The sequence below is a fragment of the Thalassophryne amazonica genome, chromosome 9 (genome assembly GCF_902500255.1).
Source record: "Thalassophryne amazonica chromosome 9, fThaAma1.1, whole genome shotgun sequence".
NCBI lineage: Eukaryota > Metazoa > Chordata > Actinopteri > Batrachoidiformes > Batrachoididae > Thalassophryne > Thalassophryne amazonica.
The window spans coordinates 80636315-80659789 of record NC_047111.1 but is presented as its reverse complement, the minus strand read 5'-3'; the positions used below and the strand labels follow the sequence as shown (position 1 = coordinate 80659789).

The following is a 23475-nucleotide window of genomic DNA, read 5'->3' as shown; positions in this document are numbered from 1 at the left end:
GGCTTCATCCTTAAATAGGAGACACCTGATTCACACCTGTTTGTTCGACAAAACTGACGAACTCACTGACTGAATGCCACACTACTATTATTGTGAACACCCCCTTTTCTACTTTTTTTTTACTAATAGCCAGTGGCAGTTCTAGAGTGATTTACTCCCCGGGCGAAACCCCCTGCGTGCGCCCCCCCCCCCCCCACGTGCACACTAACGTGGACACCACCTCCGCCCCACCACCCATGAAAACACTAACTTCGTCCAGAACACCCACAATCCCACAAATTAACTCACAACAGCTATATTCAAGTTTTAATTGACTACTGCAATAACAAACACAAAGAAATTGGCACAGTCTAATGTGTCATCATCCATGGACTTATCTGCAATGATCATCTCAAAAGTTTGCAGGAGGGCATCATAATTGTTTGCCCCAGTGCTCACTATCTGTGATGTGAAATTCCACCGAGTAGGAGCATTTCTGGGCAACCTTGAGCAGCCTGCAGACTCAAGAAAAGACATCCTCTTTGTGGATTTTGAGAAAAATGTGGCAAACCCAGAGAGTGATGCAAAAAATATTCTGCACTCAGATAAGCATTTAGCCCCCTGAGACAGAACCAGATTCAGTCTGTGTGCATAGCAATGCACAAACATTGCACTGGGGGCTGTTGCTTTAACTTTGGCCTGCAAACCATTGAGAGCTGAAGCCATGACAGCAGCCATGGCTTCTTCGTAAGGAAGACTATCAAATGGCTTCACCAAAATCCGGTCCACAACATTCAAACTGTCTGCCATTATGTGCAGTTTGCTACCTAGCTAGCTCGCTAGCTGGGACTGGCGCGAGGCTAGTGTGAAGTTTGTCCGCCTGTGAGTGCTTTGTGACGGTGGAGGAGCTCAGCAGCACCCGCTGCTCGGTAGGGACAGAAACTGCGATAGAAGTCAGTCTCCAAACACAAGCAGCTACAAAAAAAAAACCCCACCAGAAATAGAAGCTCGATTTGTCGCTAGTCGTTTTTAACAAAGAAAATGCCGCCAAGAGGATTAGGAAAGTCTGCCCGGTCGACCCGCCTCCAGGACCGCCCCTGCTAATAGCCCAATTTCATAGCCTTAAGAGTGTGCATATCATGAATGCTTGGTCTTGTTGGATTTGTGAGAATCTACTGAATCTACTGGTACCTTGTTTCCCATGTAACAATAAGAAATATACTCAAAACCTGGATTAATCTTTTTAGTCACATAGCACTACTATTATTCTGAACACTACTGTACATATATCAGATTTCGAATACAACGTTCAAAAATTCACTGGTCCACCTGAATCCATTATATGCGAGTTTAACTATATATATATATATTTATTTATTCATGAGGGGGCATCTGTCACAGACGTCTTAAACAAGCTGTGTCAGGCATAAACTCTGCTTATATCAGGAAAATAGGTGTGAAAGCACTCATAGAATTTTGGGATGTTGGACATGTTGAACATTCAACACCAAAAAATCAGGAATGGGAGCTCCTTAGGTGGATGGAAAACATACCACGTTCCCTGCCAGCAATTCCTGAACCTGTGCTGGTACTGAATGTATTGGATTTTCCTTTCCTATGGAACATACCAGCAGCACATAGAGGGGAGTCCTACTGTTTGGGCAACCCAGGAACTCACCCCTTAAAGTCAGCCTGTCACCAAGTGCTTTTTACCCGTATATTTGCAATAAGTGAAGAAACGTTTAGTCTTGTGCTTCTGGCATCACTCCATTCTTGTCGCATGAATGCACATGCAGTCATTGCTGGCATCGTACCTATAGCTAACTGTGCAGCTGTGCAGCCCAGTCTGTCCGCCAGTAGATTGAGCTCCTTGATTTTAGCGAGCTGCTTCCGGCCCTCGTCACTGTACACTCGCTCCTTCAGCCACTGGTAACCCTGCACCAGGAGGGAAACGGAGACAATCTCTGGTAAGCCCACATAGTTATTCACTGGTTTCACATTAACCCTGCAGATACAGTTCAAAAAGAAGAAGAAAAAAAATCCCACAACAGGGATAATGAGACTGGCCTTCATTGCTGCTCTGGAGCATTCTGGAACACCATCGCTGTACTTCCCTGTGATTAATCCACAAGCAAGGGGAGACCAGGTCATTGCTCCAACACCTGGAGGAGGACGAGGAGGATAATATATATCCTGACTATATGTGCTACTTTCTTTTCAGGTTGGTCACATTCAACACGTTCAATTAAAATTAAACCGTAAGCAGACCTATTTTATGGTAGAGTTCAGGAAGCTGCACCTCAACTTTATCCCTCTGGAAATAGTGATACTCTGCCTGCTCGCATACAGGTGGTATCAGGTTGAACTGACGTGCCACCGAGTAGGCCTCCTACAGCCCGGAGGAGACAACAAACAATACAGATTGATACAGATGAAATCATCAAAAATAAAACAAAAGTCATCCAAGACTATCCATCATACATTTACTCAAATACTGATACAGTGGTTAAAGATAAAGTTATAGTTGATCATTTTAATGATTATTTTGCTAATGTGGGGAAAAATTTAGCAAATGCAATTGTACCTTCTAATATGAGCTCTTGCGATAACAGGACAATGAAGACATCAGATTCAATATTTATCAGAGAAACTGATGAATATGAAGTTATTAACATAGCACATAAACTAAAAGGGAAAAAAATCAAATGATCACAATAATTTTTATATGTCTGATAAAAATATAATCAATTGTGTCATTAAACTTTTTACTTATATCTGTAACTTGTCATTAACAACTGGTAGATTTCCTTCCCAAATGAAAATAGCTAAAGTGGTACCGTTGTTCAAATCTGGCGACAAACACGTTCTTTCAAACTACAGGCCAATCTCACTGTTATCTCAATTTTCAAAAATTCTGGAAAAAGTATTCATTAAGAGGGTGGATGATTTTATGTCCAAACATCACATACTAAATGAGCAGCAATTTGTTTTTTTTGTAAAAATTGTACCACTTCACTGGTGGTAATAGATTTTGTAGAACATATCACAAATGCAATTGAAAACAAACAATACACTCTAGGTTTTTTTTTTGTTTTTTTTTTTGACTTACAGAAAGCTTTTGATACAATTGATCATGTTATGTGTCGGACGCAGCTCGGAGAACCGACCAGCGTTTGAAGGACCCAGTATGAAATAAGCAGAGCACGGTACAAAGGCTAACTGAATTTAATACATAACAGTGATGTGAGACAAAACAACAAAAGGGTGTGCGGTCTGGCGTGGTGGTGATACGGTGCGCTCCCAGCAGCGCTAACGGTCCGGAGCCAGAAGCCGTTCGGACCCAAGGACCCCGCCGACACCCCCCAGGTGGCCGCAACAAACCGAGTCTGTGAAAGAAGGAACCATTATGTGAGTCCACACTCTACACACAGAGAGACCACTCAAAGGTGTACATAAACAGCAAACACTTCCTGGCTTAATTACTAATCAGCTTCCCAACCTGCAGGCATGGAACATCCAGTTCACAAAACTCCACTGCAGTGGAAGCCGATACATGACTAACGTACAGCTCAATATAATAAGGTGTGAGGGACACCACATTTACTGACTGTATAAACGTTAGTCACAAAATCTAACGTACCTCAGGAAGTGTGCTGACGAGCGTGAGACCTCACCCCCTCCTCTTTCACAGACCGTGCATCAAACCCTGGACGTTCTCTGCATCCACTGATGATGAGATGGCTCCCGAGACGACGATCTCACCCGTCTGGTCACAAGGTCGAGTCTCTGGCAAATACACACTGTATACTCCAGTCTTAAATGCCACCATGTTCCAATCCATATAGATGCACCACAGCTGTGAGTCCTGATGAGCCGCAGGTGATCAGGGTGAGGTCCTGATAACCTCAGCAACACAGCCACTCAGTCCCAAATGCAAGCCACCTGGAAGGAAAAACAAAAGACAGAAACAAAAAGGCAGCCAGGCCCCCCAGCCATACAACAGTACCCCACCCTCACGGGAAGCCTCCCGGCGACCACACAAACCTGGCCCAGGAGAAACACCCCCCTCCAGGGACCATGGCTGGAAACCGCATCTGCATTCGTCTTCCAACAGAATGGTTGATGTCCTCTCCTCTGGCTGCATCCTTGCCTTTGTTTCAGTCAGTCACTTAGCACAGGTGTGGCCAGGAGTTCTTAAACCTGTGCGGTCAGCCTTTATCCAACCATGTGCGGTCATTAGTCATAAAACAAAAAAGACAAACATAAACAACCAAACCACCCCCCCCTCCCCAGGGGACCGTCCTATCAAACCCCGGGAAGAGGAGAAAAGAAAAACCCCAAACTTAAGCTTACAAATAAAAGCGCTAAAACACCCCCCCCCAAATGACATGTAGGGACCAACACCCCCCAGAGGACTTCCCGCCAGCTCCAGGAGTAATAACCACAGCCGAGGTCCCTCTGGGATCCAACGTCACCCACGGGGACTCCCAGCGCCTCCCAGAGGACCACTCGTCAACCCCAGGAGACGCCTCCCCTCATGACCAACGGACCCAGCCCCGGCCGTCTATGGCTAGATGGACCCACAGCCCTTTCCCCCCCAGAGGACACCACAGTCAAACCCTGAGGGCGGAAACTGGGGGGAAAAACAAGAAGAGAGAAAAAAAAAAAAAACATACAAACAAAACAACCCCAACCCCACCCCCTTGGCGCAGTGGAAACTGGAAGCACGTCCAGTGTCACCAACCGTGACTATACCCCAGAAGCCAACCGGGAGGAGTGGAACAGCGGTTATGGCAAACGGCACAAAACGGCGCCACTCCTCCAACTTCTACACCAGCCACTAGCTGCGGGTATATCCCGCTGCCCCAAACCTCAGCCACGCCGATGGCAGACGGCCAAAGGCGTGCTGAAGCCGGAGGTGGAACAGGGAATCAAAAAACCCCCCCCCCCCCCCCCAGGTGCAGAGGTTACCCGGGAAACACCCAGTATAACCAAACTGCACCACTCCAGCAACGCCGACACTACGGCTCACCCGGCTGGAGCCAGAGGAGAAGAGAGGGAAGAAAAAGAAAATACCCCAAACCCCCCCCCCCCCCCTCCCGGGTGCAGAGGCTACCTGGGAAATGCCCAGCACAACCAAACTGCACCCCTCCAGCAACGCCGACACTACGGCTCACCCGGCTGGAGTCAGAGGAGAAGAGAGGGCATAACAAAAACAAACAAAAAAAAAAGAAAAAAAAAACCCAAGTACCACCCCATCACCCCCCAGGTGACCGTCCCATCAAACCCTGGGGAGGTGAAACAAAAAGAAATAAAAAGAAAGACTAACAGACCAACATACAGTTGTTTGGGTCCTTTTTCTTTTTCTTCTTAGACAGGCTGCAGGGTCACAACCCCAGACACAAACAGTGGAAAAAAAAAAAAAAATCCCACACAAAAACCAACTCAAAAACACCCACACGAAATGAACTAACACAAAACAAATCAGTGACGTATACCGTTAAGCTCAAACAAATCGAACACACCTGTTCTAACTTAAGAGCTTAACGGTAATGTGACTAAGTCACCAAAAGAGGGAGCCAAAGTGCTAAAAATGAAAAAAACCCCTTTGGTGACAGAAAACAAACGAGCTGCATCTCTGTGCGCAGCTGTGTGCAACACACAACCAAAATGTGCTCAACTAAATAACGCCGGAGCTGATACAACAGACGCAGTAGTTATCTTTATCCGGGGAAACGGGGCTACAACTGTAACACAGGAAGCTCAGCGACCCGTGCCACAGAGCTCCGCCATGCGCGTGCACCCATTACAGACACACTCTTGCAGCTCCCGTTTAAACCTCTTATCCGGTCGGAGCGTGACGCGAAGCCGTCGCCAGTCACACTCCACCACGACCCACGGATAAGGCACAAACACAGGAACACGGCTGCAAGAGAGCACAAATCAGTATTCAGCAATGGGTCTCAAACACGCACCATCCGGGCGGAGAGCACCCGCAACTGATCCGGATAACTACTGAACGTCTGCTGCCGCCTTCCAGGCGCGTTACCGTCTCTGCTACCGCTGGGTCCGTGATGTTTGGCCAGAGACTACTGTTAAGTGTCGGACGCAGCTCGGAGAACCGACCAGCGTTTGAAGGACCCAGTATGAAATAAGCAGAGCACGGTACAAAGGCTAACTGAATTTAATACATAACAGTGATGTGATACAAAACAACAAAAGGGTGTGCGGTCTGGCGTGGTGGTGATACGGTGCGCTCCCAGCAGCGCTAACGGTCCTGAGCCAGAAGCCGTTCGGACCCAAGGACCCCGCCGACACCCCCCAGGTGGCCGCAACAAACCGAGTCTGTGAAAGAAGGAACCATTATGTGAGTCCACACTCTACACACAGAGAGACCACTCAAAGGTGTACATAAACAGCAAACACTTCCTGGCTTAATTACTAATCAGCTTCCCAACCTGCAGGCATGGAACATCCAGTTCACAAAACTCCACTGCAGTGGAAGCCGATACATGACTAACGTACAGCTCAATATAATAAGGTGTGAGGGACACCACATTTACTGACTGTATAAACGTTAGTCACAAAATCTAACGTACCTCAGGAAGTGTGCTGACGAGCGTGAGACCTCACCCCCTCCTCTTTCACAGACTGTGCATCAAACCCTGGACGTTCTCTGCATCCACTGATGATGAGATGGCTCCCGAGACGACGATCTCACCCGTCTGGTCACAAGGTCGAGTCTCTGGCAAATACACACTGTATACTCCAGTCTTAAATGCCACCATGTTCCAATCCATATAGATGCACCACAGCTGTGAGTCCTGACGAGCCGCAGGTGATCAGGGTGAGGTCCTGATAACCTCAGCAACACAGCCACTCAGTCCCAAATGCAAGCCACCTGGAAGGAAAAACAAAAGACAGAAACAAAAAGGCAGCCAGGCCCCCCAGCCATACAACAGATCATACCATATTATTGGATAAATTATGGAAGTATGGCATCAGAGGATTAGCACATGATTGGATAGCCAACTACTTGTATAATAGGTATCACTTGGTTCACTTAGGTGGGATAAATTCAGAACTTTTGAGGTGCACTTGTGGGGTGTCCCAGGGCTCAGTCCTTGGGCCTTTGCTGTTTCTTTTATATATTAATGACATATGCTTGGTTTCCACGTCAATGAGTTGTATTTTATTTGCTGATGACACAACTGTGTTTTGTAGTGGGGATCATTTGGGACAGGTTCTGGACACCATGGAGAGGGACCTACATAAATTTAAGGAATGGTTTGATTCTAACAAATCGTCGCTTCACTTTGGCAAAGTGCATCATATTTGGTAATAAGCTCAGGAACGCATGTAGAACGTTACGAATATGTGATGTTGAAATTGAACTTGTTAATGAAACTAAATTTCTTGGGGTTTTTATTGATGATAACTTAAGTTGGAAAACATATATAAATTATGTTAAATCTAAAATTTAAATTTAAATTTTATTTCCTTTATATAGCGTCAAATCCAGTGATGCCGGTAACGCGTTACTCTAATCTGACCACTTTTTTTAGTAACGAGTAATCTAACGCGTTAATCTTTCCAAATCAGTAATCAGATTAAAGTTACTTCTTCATGTCACTGTGCGTTACTATTATTTTTCATTGTGGGTCGATAGCAGCATTAAACTTGGTCTGTGGGCAGGAGGTCGGGGTTCGACTGAACTGCACACTTTAAGCGAGCTGTGAGCTTTTCATCCGCGGTTTTTTGCAGCTGCTCGACTCGTCTCTTAAAGCACGGTGATCAGCACACCTGCACTGAGCTTTACAAAGACATTTTTATACTTTTTTTCCTCCTTTATTTAGAGCTGAGCTGAGCCGCTCCGTATCTGCACGTTAAAACAGCTGATCCTCCGCGACGCGTCAACAACTAACACTATTTTCCACTCAAATGCACCTAAACTCTCTTTCTGAGGACCACATGATGTGAAAACACAATAAAACTTTCTTACCTGTAAATCTGGTCACGTTTTCTGCATAAATAAATGTTATCCATTCTTTGTGCTCAAACGCCAAAGTAGGGGCGAATCCAGATGGAATGGGGGCGTGGGGGAGGGATGTGCCCCCCTCACAACACCCCTAGATTAAAGGTCCAGTTTTGAAGCCTTTTTTACTACAACTACTAATACTACTTAAAATAATATTAATTTCGACAAATAAAATATTTAGAGAGAATTTAAATGTTAGAAAAATGCTAGAATGAATTTAATAGTTACATTTATAAACAATGTAGGTTCGAAATTGCAAGTTTTACTGTTACAGTGCTGTCAACAGTTAAATATGAGGTCAAGAAAGAGGTCTTTATTTTACTTTTTATAAAACAAGTATTTATTTTCATTGAAGTCAAGAAAGGGTGACTATAAAGTAAGTTTTGGCAAAACAGGTATCATTGTCATGTTGAGGTGGCAGAGGGTTGTTGTCGGCAGCTGGGGAAAGTAACTAAAAAGTAACTAGTAATCTAACTTAGTTACTTTTACAATTGAGTAATCAGTAAAGTAACTAAGTTACTTTTTCAAGGAGTAATCAGTAATCAGTAATTGGATTACTTTTTCAAAGTAACTGTGGCAACACTGGTCACATCACAACAGAGTTGCCTCAAGGCGCTTCACACAGGTAAGGTCTAACCTTACCAACCCCAAGAGCAACAGTGGTAAGGAAAAACTCCCTCGGAGGAAGAAACCTCAAGCAGACCAGACTCAAAGGGGTGACCCTGTGCTGTCAATCATTGCCATTTTGTATAAAGCACAAGACTTGATCCCCCAACACTCATTAGTTACTTTATATCACTCATTATTTGTTCCGTACATGACCCACTCTATTGAAGTTTGGGGAACCACCTATAAATCTAACACAAATCCCATATTCTTACTTCAAAAGAAGCTATAAGAATTATTAGTAAGAAACCTTATCATGAGCCAACAAATGCTTTGTTTGTCCATTTGCATATTCTGAAATTTTGGGACTTGATTGATTACATTATAATACAAATTATATTCAAAGTGAAAAATAGACGTCTGCCACAACACTTCCAGGACCTGTTTGAAATTAGGGACTCCAGTTACAATTTACGAGGAACATTATTATTTCAGAAACCAAAGATTCAAACTACTGTAAAAAGTCATTGTATTTTCGTGAAAGGTGTAAATATTTGGAATAATTGCCCGGATAATATAAAATCACTTGGTAGTTTGACTGGTTTTAAAAGGCTCTATAAAAATTATTTGATTACTTGCTCTGGCATGTTAAACTAGGTTTATTGATTCTGTCATGTTGTGATTGATTGTGTTCTGTTTCTGTTGTGCACTGCTGCTTGCATGTTTGTGTATTTTTTGAAATTCAAATTCATGGATCAATGTATACGAGGTCTGTGAGAAAAGTATCTGACCTTTTTATTTTATGCAAAAAATATATGGATTTGATTCATATGTTTTACGTCAGCCAAGCTTGAATCTTCGTGCGCATGCGTGAGTTTTTCCACGCCTGTCGGTTGCGTCATTCGCCTTTGGGCAGGCTTTGAGTGAGCACTGGTCCACCCCTGTCGTCGTTGTTTCATTGCGAGGAAATGGCGGAATGATTTGGACTTTTTTTCCATCAGAATTTTTTCAGAAACTGTTAGAGACAAGCAGCTGGAAACCATTCGAAAAATTTATCTGGCTTTCGGTGAAAATTTTACGGGCTTCACAGAGAATAAGGAGTGTTACTCAGTGTTGTGAAAGTAACTTTGACAAGTTACTTTTTTAGTTACTTTTTTAGTTGCTTTATACAGTTGCTTTATGCAATTACTTCATTAGCAGCATTATGCAATTACTTTATTAGAATCTGCCGAAAACGTGCAACTAATAAGTAATGTAACTAATAAGGTAACGAGTAATGTAACTTGGTTACTCATAAGATTGAGCAATCAGCAAAGTAACTCATCAGCAAAGTAACTAATAGTTACTTTGCTGAGTACTAAATCTTAAAAATAACCAAATTAGATTATGAGTAACTTTATTAATTACATTCAGCAGCTGCCGACAAGGTGTCCGCAGCTGCTAATGAACTAACTGTATGAAGTAACTGTAAAATATAACTGTATAAATTAACTAATGAAGTAACTTTCCAAAGTTACTTTCCCCAACACTGGTGTTACTACAGCTTTAAGGACGGCCCACAATGGCGCATGGCTCGCCGCTCTCCGAGCCGCCATCGAGAGGCAGAAACCACCACATCATTTCTAAACGGATGGCTGTGTGGAGCCGGGACCGTCGTGTGCAATTTCTCTGGTTATCACAAGAGCTGGACATCAGCCATTTTCCGGCAGATTTCACTTTTAACAAGAGATTTTATCATGGAAAGCCGTGCGGAGACTTCGCGCGTCACGACCGATTCGCTGATGAAGCGAGACAAAGGAACACCTCCATTTCGGAGTGATAAAGGACAAGTTGGGACAAGCCCAGCTCTCCACAATTTCTCTTATACTCACTCGACTGGTAAGCACTGAAAGCCAAGATAGGCATGTCCCAACTTGTCCTTTATCACTCCGCAACGGAGGTGTTCCTTTGTCTCGCTTTATCAGCGGCTCGGAGTGCGGCGCACCGTGCGCCATTGTGGGGCGTCCTTAAAGCTGTAGTAACACTCCTTATTCTCTGTGAAGCCCGTAAAATTTTCACCAAAAGCCAGATAAATTTTTCGAATGGTTTCCAGCTGCTTGTCTCTAACAGTTTCTGAAAAAATTCTGATGGAAAAAAAGCCCGGATCATTCCGCCATTTCCTCGCAATGAAACAACGACAAGAGGGGTGGAGCAGTGCTCACTCAAAGCCTGCCCACAGGCGAATGATGCAACCGACAGGCATGGAAAAACTCACGCATGCGCACGAAGGTTCAAGCTTGGCTGACGTAAAAACATATGAATCAAATCCTTATATTTTTTGCATAAAATAAAAAGGTCGGATACTTTTCTCACAGACCTCGTACTTTGTAGTAGTTATGATTGGGTATATGTATAATTTTATATACATATGTATAATTTTCGATTTTGGTTAAAGGGGCAGGCATTTACAAGCTTTTGCTTCTGCCTACACTCTTTTGGGCACATGGGTACATTGTTGGACTATTTCTCTCTTTCGTTATAAGTTTTTGTTGTTCTGGACCTCTCTGTGCCGAATAAATTTATTAATTAATTTAGATGAGCTTTTATGATGCAGATACAACAACAGGATGAAACAGCGTTCACCATGATTTCCATGGCACTCCAACGGGAGGTTCCCCAGTACATGGCCATGCCCTGGTTTATCACAAATGTCATGGCCCGTACGATCTCTGCAAACCACAGTACATACAACATCTCATGAAGAATTCATGCTCAAAAGGAAAATTATACAAAATGAGAGCATTAGATGTTGTGTCTGACCTTCCATTGGGCTGTTGACGTCATTCCTGTTGGCAAAAACAATGTCCACATAATCGAGCTGAAGTCTCGACAATGATCCTCTTAAACCTGTCATCAACAAAAGAGGGATATTAGGCATCGTAATCATGTTCATCATTCTACAATTCAGGTAAAAGTTGGTTCAAAAGGGTATAATTTAAGTTTACATACAGAAGTGTTCAGAATAATAGTAGTGCTATGTGACTAAAAAGATTAATCCAGGTTTTGAGTATATTTCTTATTGTTACATGGGAAACAAGGTACCAGTAGATTCAGTAGATTCTCACAAATCCAACAAGACCAGGCATTCATGATATGCACATTCTTAAGGCTATGAAATTGGGCTATTAGTAAAAAAAAGTAGAAAGGGGGTGTTCACAATAATAGTAGCATCTGCTGTTGACACTACAAACTCAAAACTATTATGTTCAAACTGCTTTTTTAGCAATCCTGTGAATCAATAAACTAGTATTTAGTTGTATAACCACAGTTTTTCATGATTTCTTCACATCTGCGAGGCATTAATTTTGTTGGCTTGGAACCAAGATTTTGCCCGTTTACTAGTGTGCTTGGGGTCATTGTCTTGTTGAAACACCCATTTCAAGGGCATGTCCTCTTCAGCATAAGGCAACATGACCACTTCAAGTATTTTGACATATCCAAACTGATCCATGATACCTGGTATGCGATATATAGGCCCAACACCATAGTAGGTGAAACATGCCCATATCATGATGCTTGCACCACCATGCTTCACTGTCTTTACTGTGAACTGTGGCTTGAATTCAGAGTTTGGGGGTCGTCTCACAAACTGTCTGCAGCCCTTGGACCCAAAAAGAACAATTTTACTCTCATCAGTCCACAAAATATTCCTCCATTTCTCTTTAGGCCAGTTGATGTGTTCTGGCAAATTGTAACCTCTTCTGCACATGTCTTTTATTTAACAGAGGGACTTTGCGGGGGATTCTTGCAAATAAATTAGCTTCACACAGACATCTTCTAACTGTCACAGCACTTACAGGTAACTCCAGACTGTCTTTGATCATCGTGGAGCTGATCAATGGGTGAGCCTTTGCCATTCTGGTTATTCTTCTATCCATTTTGATGGTTGTTTTCTGTTTTCTTCCACACATCTCTGTTTTTTTTTGTCCATTTTAAAGCATTGGAGATCATTGTAGATGAACAGCCTGTACTTTTGTGGACCTGTGTATAAGTTTCACCCTCTCCAATCAACTTTTTAATCAAACTACGCTGTTCTTCTGAACAATGTCTTGAACATCCCATTTTCCTCAGGCTTTCAAAGAGAAAAGCATGTTCAACAGGTGCTGGCTTCATCCTTACATAGGAGACACCTTATTCACACCTGTCTGTTCCACAAAATTGATGAACTCACTGACTGAATGCCACACTACTATTATTGTGAACACCCCCTGTTCTACTTTTTTTTTTACTAATAGCTCAATTTTATAGCCTTAAGAGTGTGCATATCATGAATGCTTGGTCTTGCTGGATTTGTGAGAATCTGCTGAATCTACTGGTACCTTGTTTCCCATGTAACAATAAGAAATATACTCAAAACCTGGATTAATCTTTTTAGTCACGTAGCACTACTATTATTCTGAACACTACTGTAACATTACAAACTAGAAGCACTCAGAGAGTGCAAACCTCCGCCAAGGCCATGGGGTCACTGACGCCATAACATCTACACGCCGTGGAATCATTGAACCTAAAAAAGTCTAAGGATGTTTGCTCAGTAGTAAAAAAAGTTTCATCTGCTGTGACTGGATAGCATGTATCCTTAGCGCTTGGCATCACAGTTTATTGCAACTTGCACCTTTCCCAGAAGCTACTGTCATCTGAGCACTGATATTGATATTGCATGTGCTTATAGACAAAAACAAATAAGAGACAAAATTCAATTTATTATTCAACTAAACTGCAAATATGTGAATTTTTTAACATTTATGAAACACTTCTCTAAATAAATAACAGTAAATTCTGAAATAGAACTATTTTTTAAGTGTTGCATGTGCTACATAAAGAAGTGCACCTTCTATATATTCAGTGAAGTGCACCGAAGCAGAATATATGCGACAGTAAGGTGCTGATATCAGCCTCTGGGTTTTCTGGATCCTAGGCGTGATTCATCAACACCTGGGAGTGGGTTTTGCACCTTGTGTACTTTGTTCAGTGACGTGCACTGAACCAGAACTTAACCACTGCTGAGTATACTGCTGACTCATCACTTTGTTTTTGCTAAGTGAAGGGGTCTGGACAGTGATATTCATTGCCACTAAAATATAATAATGCCAAATGATAGTCCTTCATCTAATAAATTCATTGTGCTCCCCAGCTCTGTATGGTTTGTCATGAGGGATTTCCTCTTTGCAGTGTGTTGTATTTGACATCGTTTACTAACAAGGCCATAGGGTCACTGATCCTAAAGAGATTCCCTCCTTGGCACAGTGATCTATTCAACAATTCAGTGTTACAACCAAAACTATGATACATACACTTTTCTTTCCTTTATATTTGACATCCTTGACCATGAAAACATACCACTAGAACTTGGAATCACTTTTATGTCTTTATTAGTTCAAAAGTTATTGTATAAAAATGATTTTTTGGTAATGGCGGGTTTCTTCTGGATCTAGCTCCATAACATTTGAAGCTACATCAAATCTGATGACACCTTACAGAATCAGTACAGATTCAGCTACAGTTTGGTGTTAGTTGTGCATCTCTAGCTTCATTTGTCACCTCACACTGACACATTTTCTATTTTCCCTATATTTTTGCATATTCTGGATCACCAGATCCGGAATCCGGATCCGATCAGCACCAAACTTTGTTGTTTGATAGAACATTTGACTATGTTACACCCTAATTTTTTTCAAGGCTTTCTGCCTTGTTTTTGTGGAGTTAGAAACTAGAATGTCAAAATTCCCCCTATCCCGCAATGGTGAAGAATCCTTTAAAAAATTCCTGGATCTGGATCGTGATCTGGATCACCACTAAAATTTAATCACTTGTTCCTCTTGTCATTTCCAACCACTCCACAAAATTTCATCAAAATCTGTTCAAAACTTTTTGAGTTATCCTGCTGACAAACAGACAGACAAACAAACAAACTCGACCGAAAACATAACCTCCTTGGCAGAGGTAATAATAATAGTAATAAAAATAACCTGATTACAAGCCCTCAAAAAAGAGCACCCAAGTGATTGAGTTTAATAATAAAGAATTGATGATACTGTACATCAATAATATAAATGAGGTGACACAGCACCCCCCCCACACACACACACACATACAGACAAAAGAATGTCAAAATTCTGACATAATGTTGACTTACGAAGTCGAAACATTTGACTTACTAAAACATAATTATTACTTCTTCTAAAGTTTGAATTAGTATCTCTTAATTATGACTGAGAAGTCTAACATTTTAGAGTTTGTATGTCTAAAATTTTGACATCTCATAATTATGTCTTAGAAAGTCTATACTTTTGACATTGCATAACAATAACTAAAGCCAGTCTCCCATTGCCAAAATGTGGGATGCAGTTGTTTACTTTAGTGGCTTCAAAAAACAACCGGATACCTAATCAGGACATACCACAGTGTGTATTATGTGTGTGTGTGTCTGTGTGTGTGTTCTGATGAAACACCTTCAATGAACTTATGGCACTAAAAGTTCAGCAAATTTAAAATTACAATAAAAAAATGTTAAATTATTAATATGGACAGAGACCTTTACACAATGAGATGCATATTTAATTATAGGTCATTATTTCTGTTGAAAACACATTTGGAAGTAATTTAAGAAAGTGGAAAATAGTGTAAAAAATACAGTAATTTTATGTAAAAAAAATAAAATAAGGGAAAATGTAATTTGTCATTATACGCATTACAAATGTTTTTTCTTAATTTATTGAAAATGACTATTTGTTTTGCATGCAAATAAATAAAACAGAAGACCCGTGTAAAAAGTAGTTATTTTCAATTAAATTAGGATTTTCATTTCTTACAGTGTGCAGACCGGAAAAACACACACACACACATATGTATGTACAATGTACATACGTATATATATATATATATATATATATATATATATATATATATGTGTGTGTGTGTGTGTGTGTGTGTGAAGGTACTCTAAACTTTACATAATTTGGTGTCATGGTATGTTTGCAGGATATACATTTAAAGTAAAAGGATATTTTATTTCCTTACAATGCACGTTATGTTCAGACACTAAATACAAGTTAAGCATACAGTGAGCCGATATGTGTTGCGTGACTATATTTTAAAGGACATGTTGCATGTTAATGAACATGCTGTTCAACAACACAACATCAAAGTATTCATGATTGTCAGTCTGTCTGCATACATGCAGTCACAATTAGTGATCGCTGACGTACTCTATTGCTAATTAAACCTCTCAGTCAGCAGGTGCATTTCCAGAAACGTTTTTACTCTGCATTTCTTTGCATTTCTCAGTGGGTGATGTTAGTCTGGGCAAATGCAGAAACAGCACAATGGCGAACAGACTCACTCTGAAAAAGGAATTGCTGTCTCAACGAGAAAAATTGATGTAACAATTTGTATAGTTTTTTTTAGTTATTTCAGCTTAGTTATTTCAACTTTCAATTGAGTTAATGTCACAACACTTCTCTAGTTAAGTTGAAATAACTTTTAAAAATCTATTCAAATTGTTACATCACTTTTTCTCATTGAGACAGGAGTTCCTTTTTTTGTGTGCAGAATGAAGTGACTGTTGCAACATCAGATCATGAAAATTACTATTCATATGAAAGTGATGGCTCAGCATTCATTCAGATCAGTGGACCTCCCATGCAGAGGCTTTGAAAAGTCAGAAATATGTTATTTTCAGGAGCTTCAGGACTTTCTACCACCGTGAGGATGTGCATGAGAGTCGTGTGCGCCACCTTGTTCATTCTGTAGCTCCAGACAGAGAGGAGGTGACAGATTTACTGAGAGTCTGTCAGATTTAGGATTATGATGTGGGCTGAGTCTGATGTCTGTACTGCAACAGGACCCCGTTTTAATTCCATTATAACTACTGCAATAAACACGCAAGTGAAACTCTCCATTGCATTCTTTTTAACCCTGCTGTTTGGAAGTGTAGCTGAAACTCCACCACAATGCTGTTTTTACAGGCTGCCTGAACATCCATATATTTCTTACATTGGAAAAAGTGCGGAATATGCTATTTTCAGGAGATATGGACTTTCTACCAGCTCGCAGATGTGCATGAGTGTCAGGCACGCCACCTGGTCCAGTGCTCTGTACAGAGAGGAGATAGCACCCTTCACCCCCAACTCTTATCATGTTTTACTGTGACTGCATTGAAATTAATACGTTATAACTTTAAAAAATCACAGTTAATGTATGTAAACCCTAACCCTTTCAATTAATTTGCTGCTCCATTCTTAACTTTAGCAGCAGTTTGTCAACATTCCATTCACCCTATTGAGATATCCCATAATCCCTTAAAAGCCAGAGATGCGCTGCAGTCAAAACTATATGTCTATGGTCAAAATAACATGGAGAAACCACATGACAACAATTGCAAATGAACATTATACTAACAAAATTTTTAGCAGATGTTAGCGTGGTGATGTCACTTCCTGGTGATCTTCCTGGTGTCACATTCCTGGTGTCGCTAGCTGCTAACTTTGCTTCGTTTTTGGCTAGAAATAACACCTTTCTCATATATTATGAAAAAGCTTGTGAGAAATAAACACTTCTAAAACTGAAAACACTGGTTTTGGAACCTAAAAATACTTCTGCAGTGATTTATAAGACACTTTGCGGATGTCAGCATGCACGCTAACTTCCGCTAACTCAAGCTAACTTCCTAATTGCCTTTTTGAGATATCCCATGCCACAGCACCAGAGAATCATTGCAGTCTAAACCACATGGAGAAGCCACATGACAACAATTGCAAATGAACATTGTACTACTAAAATATAAATTTTATGCCTTTCATAACATTTATAAGAGACTGCACGTATGAGACCCTGAAAACTTGCTAAAACAAATATTACATATTTTTTCTTTTTTTCTCTTTTTTCTCTCTGTTTAAGGTGAAGCTCCATCCAGAGATGGGAGTTGTATTTGTGCTGTCAACCCTCCTGTTCTGTGCACCAACAGCATTTCCTGTATATTCATTTTGTGAATTGTTCTGTGACTTGTTCTGTAATTTGTGTCTGTAGCATGGACCAAGCAGAGGGTCACCCCTTTGAGTCTGGTCTGTTTGAGGTTTCTTCCTCAGAGGGACCGTTGCTCTGGGGGTTAATAAGGTTAGACCTTACTTGTGTGAAGCGCCTTGAGGCTACTCTGTTGTGATTTGGCGCTATATAAATGAAAATAAACTGAAATTGAAATTGAAAAATTCCAAATATTCCGTGTCTACTACGTTTAACCTACGTAGAACTTAATGAAACGCAAGCTGAATTTCAGACATCTTATATCTACAATTTGTTCATGTAAATGGGGAATCTTCTTCACAGACTAAGGTTAATTATGGAGTTCCACAAGGTTCTGTGCTAGGACCAATTTTATTCACTTAATACATGCTTCCCTTAGGCAGTATTATTAGACGGCATTGCTTAAATTTTCATTGTTATGTAGATGATACCCAGCTTTATCTATCCATGAAGCCAGAGGACACACACCAATTAGCTAAACTGCAGGATTGTCTTACAGACATAAAGACATGGATGACCTCTAATTTCCTGCTTTTAAACTCAGATAAAACTGAAGTTATTGTACTTGGCCCCACAAATCTTAGAAACATGGTGTCTAACCAGATCCTTACTCTGGATGGCATTACCCTGACCTCTGTGAGAAATCTTTTTGATCAGGATATGTCATTCAATGCGCATATTAAACAAATATGTAGGACTGCTTTTTTGCATTTACGCAATATCTCTAAAATTAGAAAGGTCTTGTCTCAGAGTGATGCTGAAAAATCTTCTTAGGGACCTCATAGTACCATATCACCCCAATAGAGCGCTTTGCTCTCAGACTGCAGGCTTACTTGTAGTTCCTAGGGTTTGTAAGAGTAGAATGGGAGGCAGAGCCTTCAGCTTTCAGTCTCCTCTCCTGTGGAACCAGCTCCCAATTCAGATCAGGGAGACAGACACCCTCTCTACTTTTAAGATTAGGCTTAAAACTTTCCTTTTTGCTCAAGCTTATAGTTAGGGCTGGATCAGGTGACCCTGAACCATCCCTTAGTTATGCTGCTATAGACTTAGACTGCTGGGGGGTTCCCATGATGCACTGAGTGTTTCTTTCTCTTTTTGCTCTGTATGCACCACTCTGCATTTAATCATTAGTGATTGATCTCTGCTCCCCTCCACAGCATGTCTTTTTCCTGGTTCTCTCCCTCAGCCCAACCAGTCCCAGCAGAAGACTGCCCCTCCCTGAGCCTGGTTCTGCTGGAGGTTTCTTCCTGTTAAAAGGGAGTTTTTCCTTCCCACTGTCGCCAAGTGCTTGCTCACAGGGGGTCGTTTTGACCGTTGGGGTTTTTACGTAATTATTGTATGGCCTTGCCTTACAATATAAAGCACCTTGGGGCAACTGTTTGTTGTGATTTGGCGCTATATAAATACAATTGATTGATTGAGTGATTATATATTTTACTCTGGAACAAACAGCAGTGTTGTAAAGGACAATAAGCAGGGCGTTAAAGAGCAAACTTCACTTTCCTCCAAAATGACATGAACAGGAAGCAATCACGGCTCACAACAATTCCCACTGAAATTAACGACGAAACAACGTGAGATTCTCACATGTTCACATAAAACAAACACAATAACAACGTCTAAAAACCCAGATAATATATTCAAGAGAGTTTTAGGCACAATATACAAGAGTTTTACCTTGTGATGTTAATGCTGTGCTCTGTGTGCAGCGGTTAAATTGCAGTGTTATCTGACCGTCTCAGTGCAGTTCTTAATGTTGTTGACATCTCGTAGAGTGGCAACCTCTCTGAGATTTTGCGGGATTTGAAACCGCAATAGGGCGAATTCTAGAGCGCGGCGGGACATTTACTTAGAGTGAAGTAAACACTGTTGGAGACACTCGGAAAAAGGAGTACAAGTGAGTACTTTGTTTTTGGTAGTATCCTATAGCTTTGTTTAGAGAAGTGCGCAATTTAATCCAGGTATATCAACACATGGCCTCTCATAGACAAAGTCTGAGTTGTTATGGGTTCTGTGCAACATGTCCTTTAATTGTGTGTGTATCAGCACACAGAGCTGGAGATTAATGCAAAAAAAATGATGTAAAGCCTAAAGCTCAGAAATGACCACTGTCCCTGCGTGCTGCACAAACATGGAGCTGCACTCCATCCACTCATTGCACAACGGCCTCTTATCAAAAGTCTCATGATGTCCCATTCAGCTCCTCGGTAAATGTCACCCCAAGGCAAAAACATAGTCAAACACTGCATGCGAGCCCAATGGCTTCCTTTCTTTCACTGGCTGGAAAAACAATTGTCTTGACATGTTATTTGCACTGTAGCTTAAATGTTCCCTTCTTTGCCTGCTTTGCTTTTGCCTGCTTTTGTCCCAGCCAAAAGACCGCATCATCGGTTTTTGTTCATATCCTTCTGTAAACTGATTATTCTCACGTTCATCTCTTGTCCTTCCAGTTACTGCTAATATCCACTCCCACCACAAAATGCTGCAGTTTAGATTAACGACTGATATTAAGGATTTTTCCATAGCTCTTAAATGTAATTATTTATTATTTACTTGAAGGAAGCTCACTGCTTTTACAGGGATATGGAGTTTCAAGTGGTCATGATTACTTTCAACTGGTGTTTCCAAATAATCAAAAAAAATCAATGTGTTTTTAGGGAACAATAAAACATTATATGTATCTCAAAACAATGAATATTGTGAAAACAAAAATTTATTGAAAAATTTATATATATATTCTAGACGCATTCCATTTAACCCTTTTCAGGACTTTAGTGAGCACAATATGGAGAAAGCAATTGCCATGGGGTCCACTGGACCCCAAAAGTCCTGAATAGGGTTAAGTATTTGAACTTTTTTTTTTTAACACCTCAGCAGTGCCACGGGCTGATTGCCTCGATGCCACATTGCACTGAAGCAGTAATTCATTCAGAAAGTATGAACATACTTTTCAGAAATTCAATATTTCTGTATATTAATCCTTTTTTAAATTGACTTTATGAAATATTCTAATATTCTGAGATATTTTTTGGCAGTTGTAGGCTTTAATTATAAAAATAAACTAAGAAATACTTGAAATATTTGAGCTGATCTGTATTTACATGATATTCATTTTTTACACATACCTGTTTACACAGCAAAGTACCAGATTACTGTATTATTAAAATTCTTCTTCTTACTTATAAGGTTTTGAATAATCAGGTCCCATCTTATCTTAGGGACCTCGTAGTACCATATCACCCCAATATAGCGCTTCGCTCTCAGACTGCAGGTTTACTTGTAGTTCCTAGGGTTTGTAAGAGTAGAATGGGAGGCAGAGCCTTCAGCTTTCAGGCTCCTCTCCTGTGGAACCAGCTCCCAATTCAGATCAGGGAGACAGACACCCTCTCTACTTTTAAGATTAGGCTTAAAACTTTCCTTTTTGCTAAAGCTTATAGTTAGGGCTGGATCAGGTGACCCTGAACCATCCCTTAGTTATGCTGCTATAGACGTAGACTGCTGGGGGGTTCCCATGATGCACTGAGTGTTTCTTTCTCTTTTTGCTCTGTATGCACCACTCTGCATTTAATCATTAGTGATCGATCTCTGCTCCCCTCCACAGCATGTCTTTTTCCTGGTTCTCTCCCTCAGCCCCAACCAGTCCCAGCAGAAGACTGCCCCTCCCTGAGCCTGGTTCTGCTGGAGGTTTCTTCCTGTTAAAAGGGAGTTTTTCCTTCCCACTGTAGCCAAGTGCTTGCTCACAGGGGGTCGTTTTGACCGTTGGGGTTTTACATAATTATTGTATGGCCTTGCCTTACAATATAAAGCGCCTTGGGGCAACTGTTTGTTGTGATTTGGCGCTATATAAAAAAAATTGATTGATTGATTGATTGATATTATTATCATTCATTTTCAGTGGCTTTTGCACATGTTGTTTGTGTTGTGAGTGCTTCTTTTGTGTCATGGAGCTTTAAAAATTTTCCATGCTTTAGAGTGTGTTGTCTGAATTAGCAGCAGACCCCTTGTCCAATTATTGTTAGATGTCTTGTAGGTTGTATTTGTGTTCTCTGTGCTTGAAAGCACTTTTCAATTTGCAAGACATTTTTTGATGCAACTACCTGCCATTTAAGGTATTCAGGTGTTTTTTAAAAGTGTTTTCTGGGTTTGGTTGTGTTGTGGTCTCTCTCAGCCACCATACATTTGATCTTGAAGCGTCAAACAATAACATTTTAATTCAAATGGTTTGGAGCGAACATGGATTAAACATGGTGGAAGTTTTGCATGTTAGCTGAAAGGATAAACTGGCACAGTTTTGAACAGAAATGATCCAATGTGAAGATCACACAGAACAATATATAATGGCATCAGTGAATCACAACAAATTAATTGCATGAATCTGTGTCAAACATTCCTCTTGTCATGACTCTACCTTCAATAATGTGTTTTCTGGAGAGTCCTCTCTCTGTCTCTGCTCTGTACAAATAAATAAAAGACTAATGAGTTTAAAAATCCCTAAGGATATGTTATTTTAAAAAGTGGCAAAAATATGATTTTTGCAAAAGTATACTTACTGGCCTCCCCAATATATCTTTGTTGTGACAACAAAACTTGAACGCCTGACAAAGGGATGAAAACAGAAATATTTTTCCATGTAGGACAAATATTGCATGTCTCAGAATAAAATGCAGCTCCTGCTAAAATGACAGCATGACCAACTTTAACTGAGACAAATGGCCTCCAATCTGACCCGGTTGGGTTCCCGAGGACTTCTATCGGCACCTGCTTGCCATGTGTACCCATACAGGTAAAAATACATTGTTCCAAAGATTATTTAAAAAAACAGCAAGTGAAGAACCACCACTGGATGAAAATATCTCACAGAATTCCCATACAAATGTGTGTTTGTCAGTCAATCAAAAATGTGGATTTTTATACTTATATAGTCTTAGTCCAGCTAAAAATTACATTTGACTACATGCGAATTCCCCTCAAGATTGTTTGATAGGATAATAAATGCATGTGGAAATGTTTTTCAGTAGACAAAGGGGAAAAGGGGGTTTCTAGAAAATATTCATGATATGACATCACATGCAGGTGAAACAGAAAATAGTTAACATTACCTCCATCCTTTCTTTTTGATAATATTCCCAAGAGTGATTTCCGCTCTGTGGAGAAACCAAACACATCACAGGTTGTTTTAAGCTCACACTAACATTAAACATTAAAGTGGTCATATTGTACAAAATTAATTGTTTTCCTGTTTCACAGTTAAACATGGTTGACATTTTAAGCTACACATCCTCAAAGATACAATTACATTTTTTTGACTGTGTATGAAAAAAATTCTCCTGCTATATGCATCATTATATCTAAAAAGGCTCATTTTAGACCTGTGTGACATATGTAACAGAAGCACATATTCAAAATCTGTCTTCTCTACAAACTTTTTTTAATAATAACAATAACAACAACAATAATAAGCAGTTGAATGAATTAAATTTTAGTTCTGCCAGCATGTTTGCGTTCACAACATTGATGAGTTGAGGAGAATCTGGGATATGACCTTCCAGAGGCGTAGACTTCTGCTGTATCAAACAGGTTCACTCCATTTTCATAAGCTATGGTCATCAAGTTCTCAGCCATCTGGGGGAACCAGAGACGGAGATGATGGATAAACAATAATCACACAAATGTCATTGTAAACACTGAAAAAAAGAGAACTGTGGGGCCAACTTAAAAAAGGTGTGTCAACTAATAATACTCAGATGAATTAAGATAATTCAAATTAATTTAAATTCAACATTTATGCCAAC

The 23475-nt window shown here is 40.6% G+C and overlaps 1 protein-coding gene across 2 annotated transcripts in view; it reads right to left on the bottom strand.

Moving 5' to 3' along the window:
• LOC117517494 (voltage-gated potassium channel subunit beta-3) overlaps positions 1-23475 on the bottom strand; it is a 100795-nt gene that overhangs the window by 5471 nt on the left and 71849 nt on the right. For both annotated transcript variants that reach the window (XM_034178525.1, XM_034178524.1), the window contains exons 4-12: positions 23226-23305; positions 22783-22827; positions 22234-22278; positions 22092-22135; positions 11423-11509; positions 11246-11331; positions 2248-2368; positions 2047-2141; positions 1794-1914 (exon numbers count right to left, since the gene is read on the bottom strand). In XM_034178525.1, coding sequence (XP_034034416.1) covers positions 1794-1914; positions 2047-2141; positions 2248-2368; positions 11246-11331; positions 11423-11509; positions 22092-22135; positions 22234-22278; positions 22783-22827; positions 23226-23305 — 724 coding nt within the window. The remainder of the gene's footprint in view (positions 1-1793; positions 1915-2046; positions 2142-2247; positions 2369-11245; positions 11332-11422; positions 11510-22091; positions 22136-22233; positions 22279-22782; positions 22828-23225; positions 23306-23475) is intronic.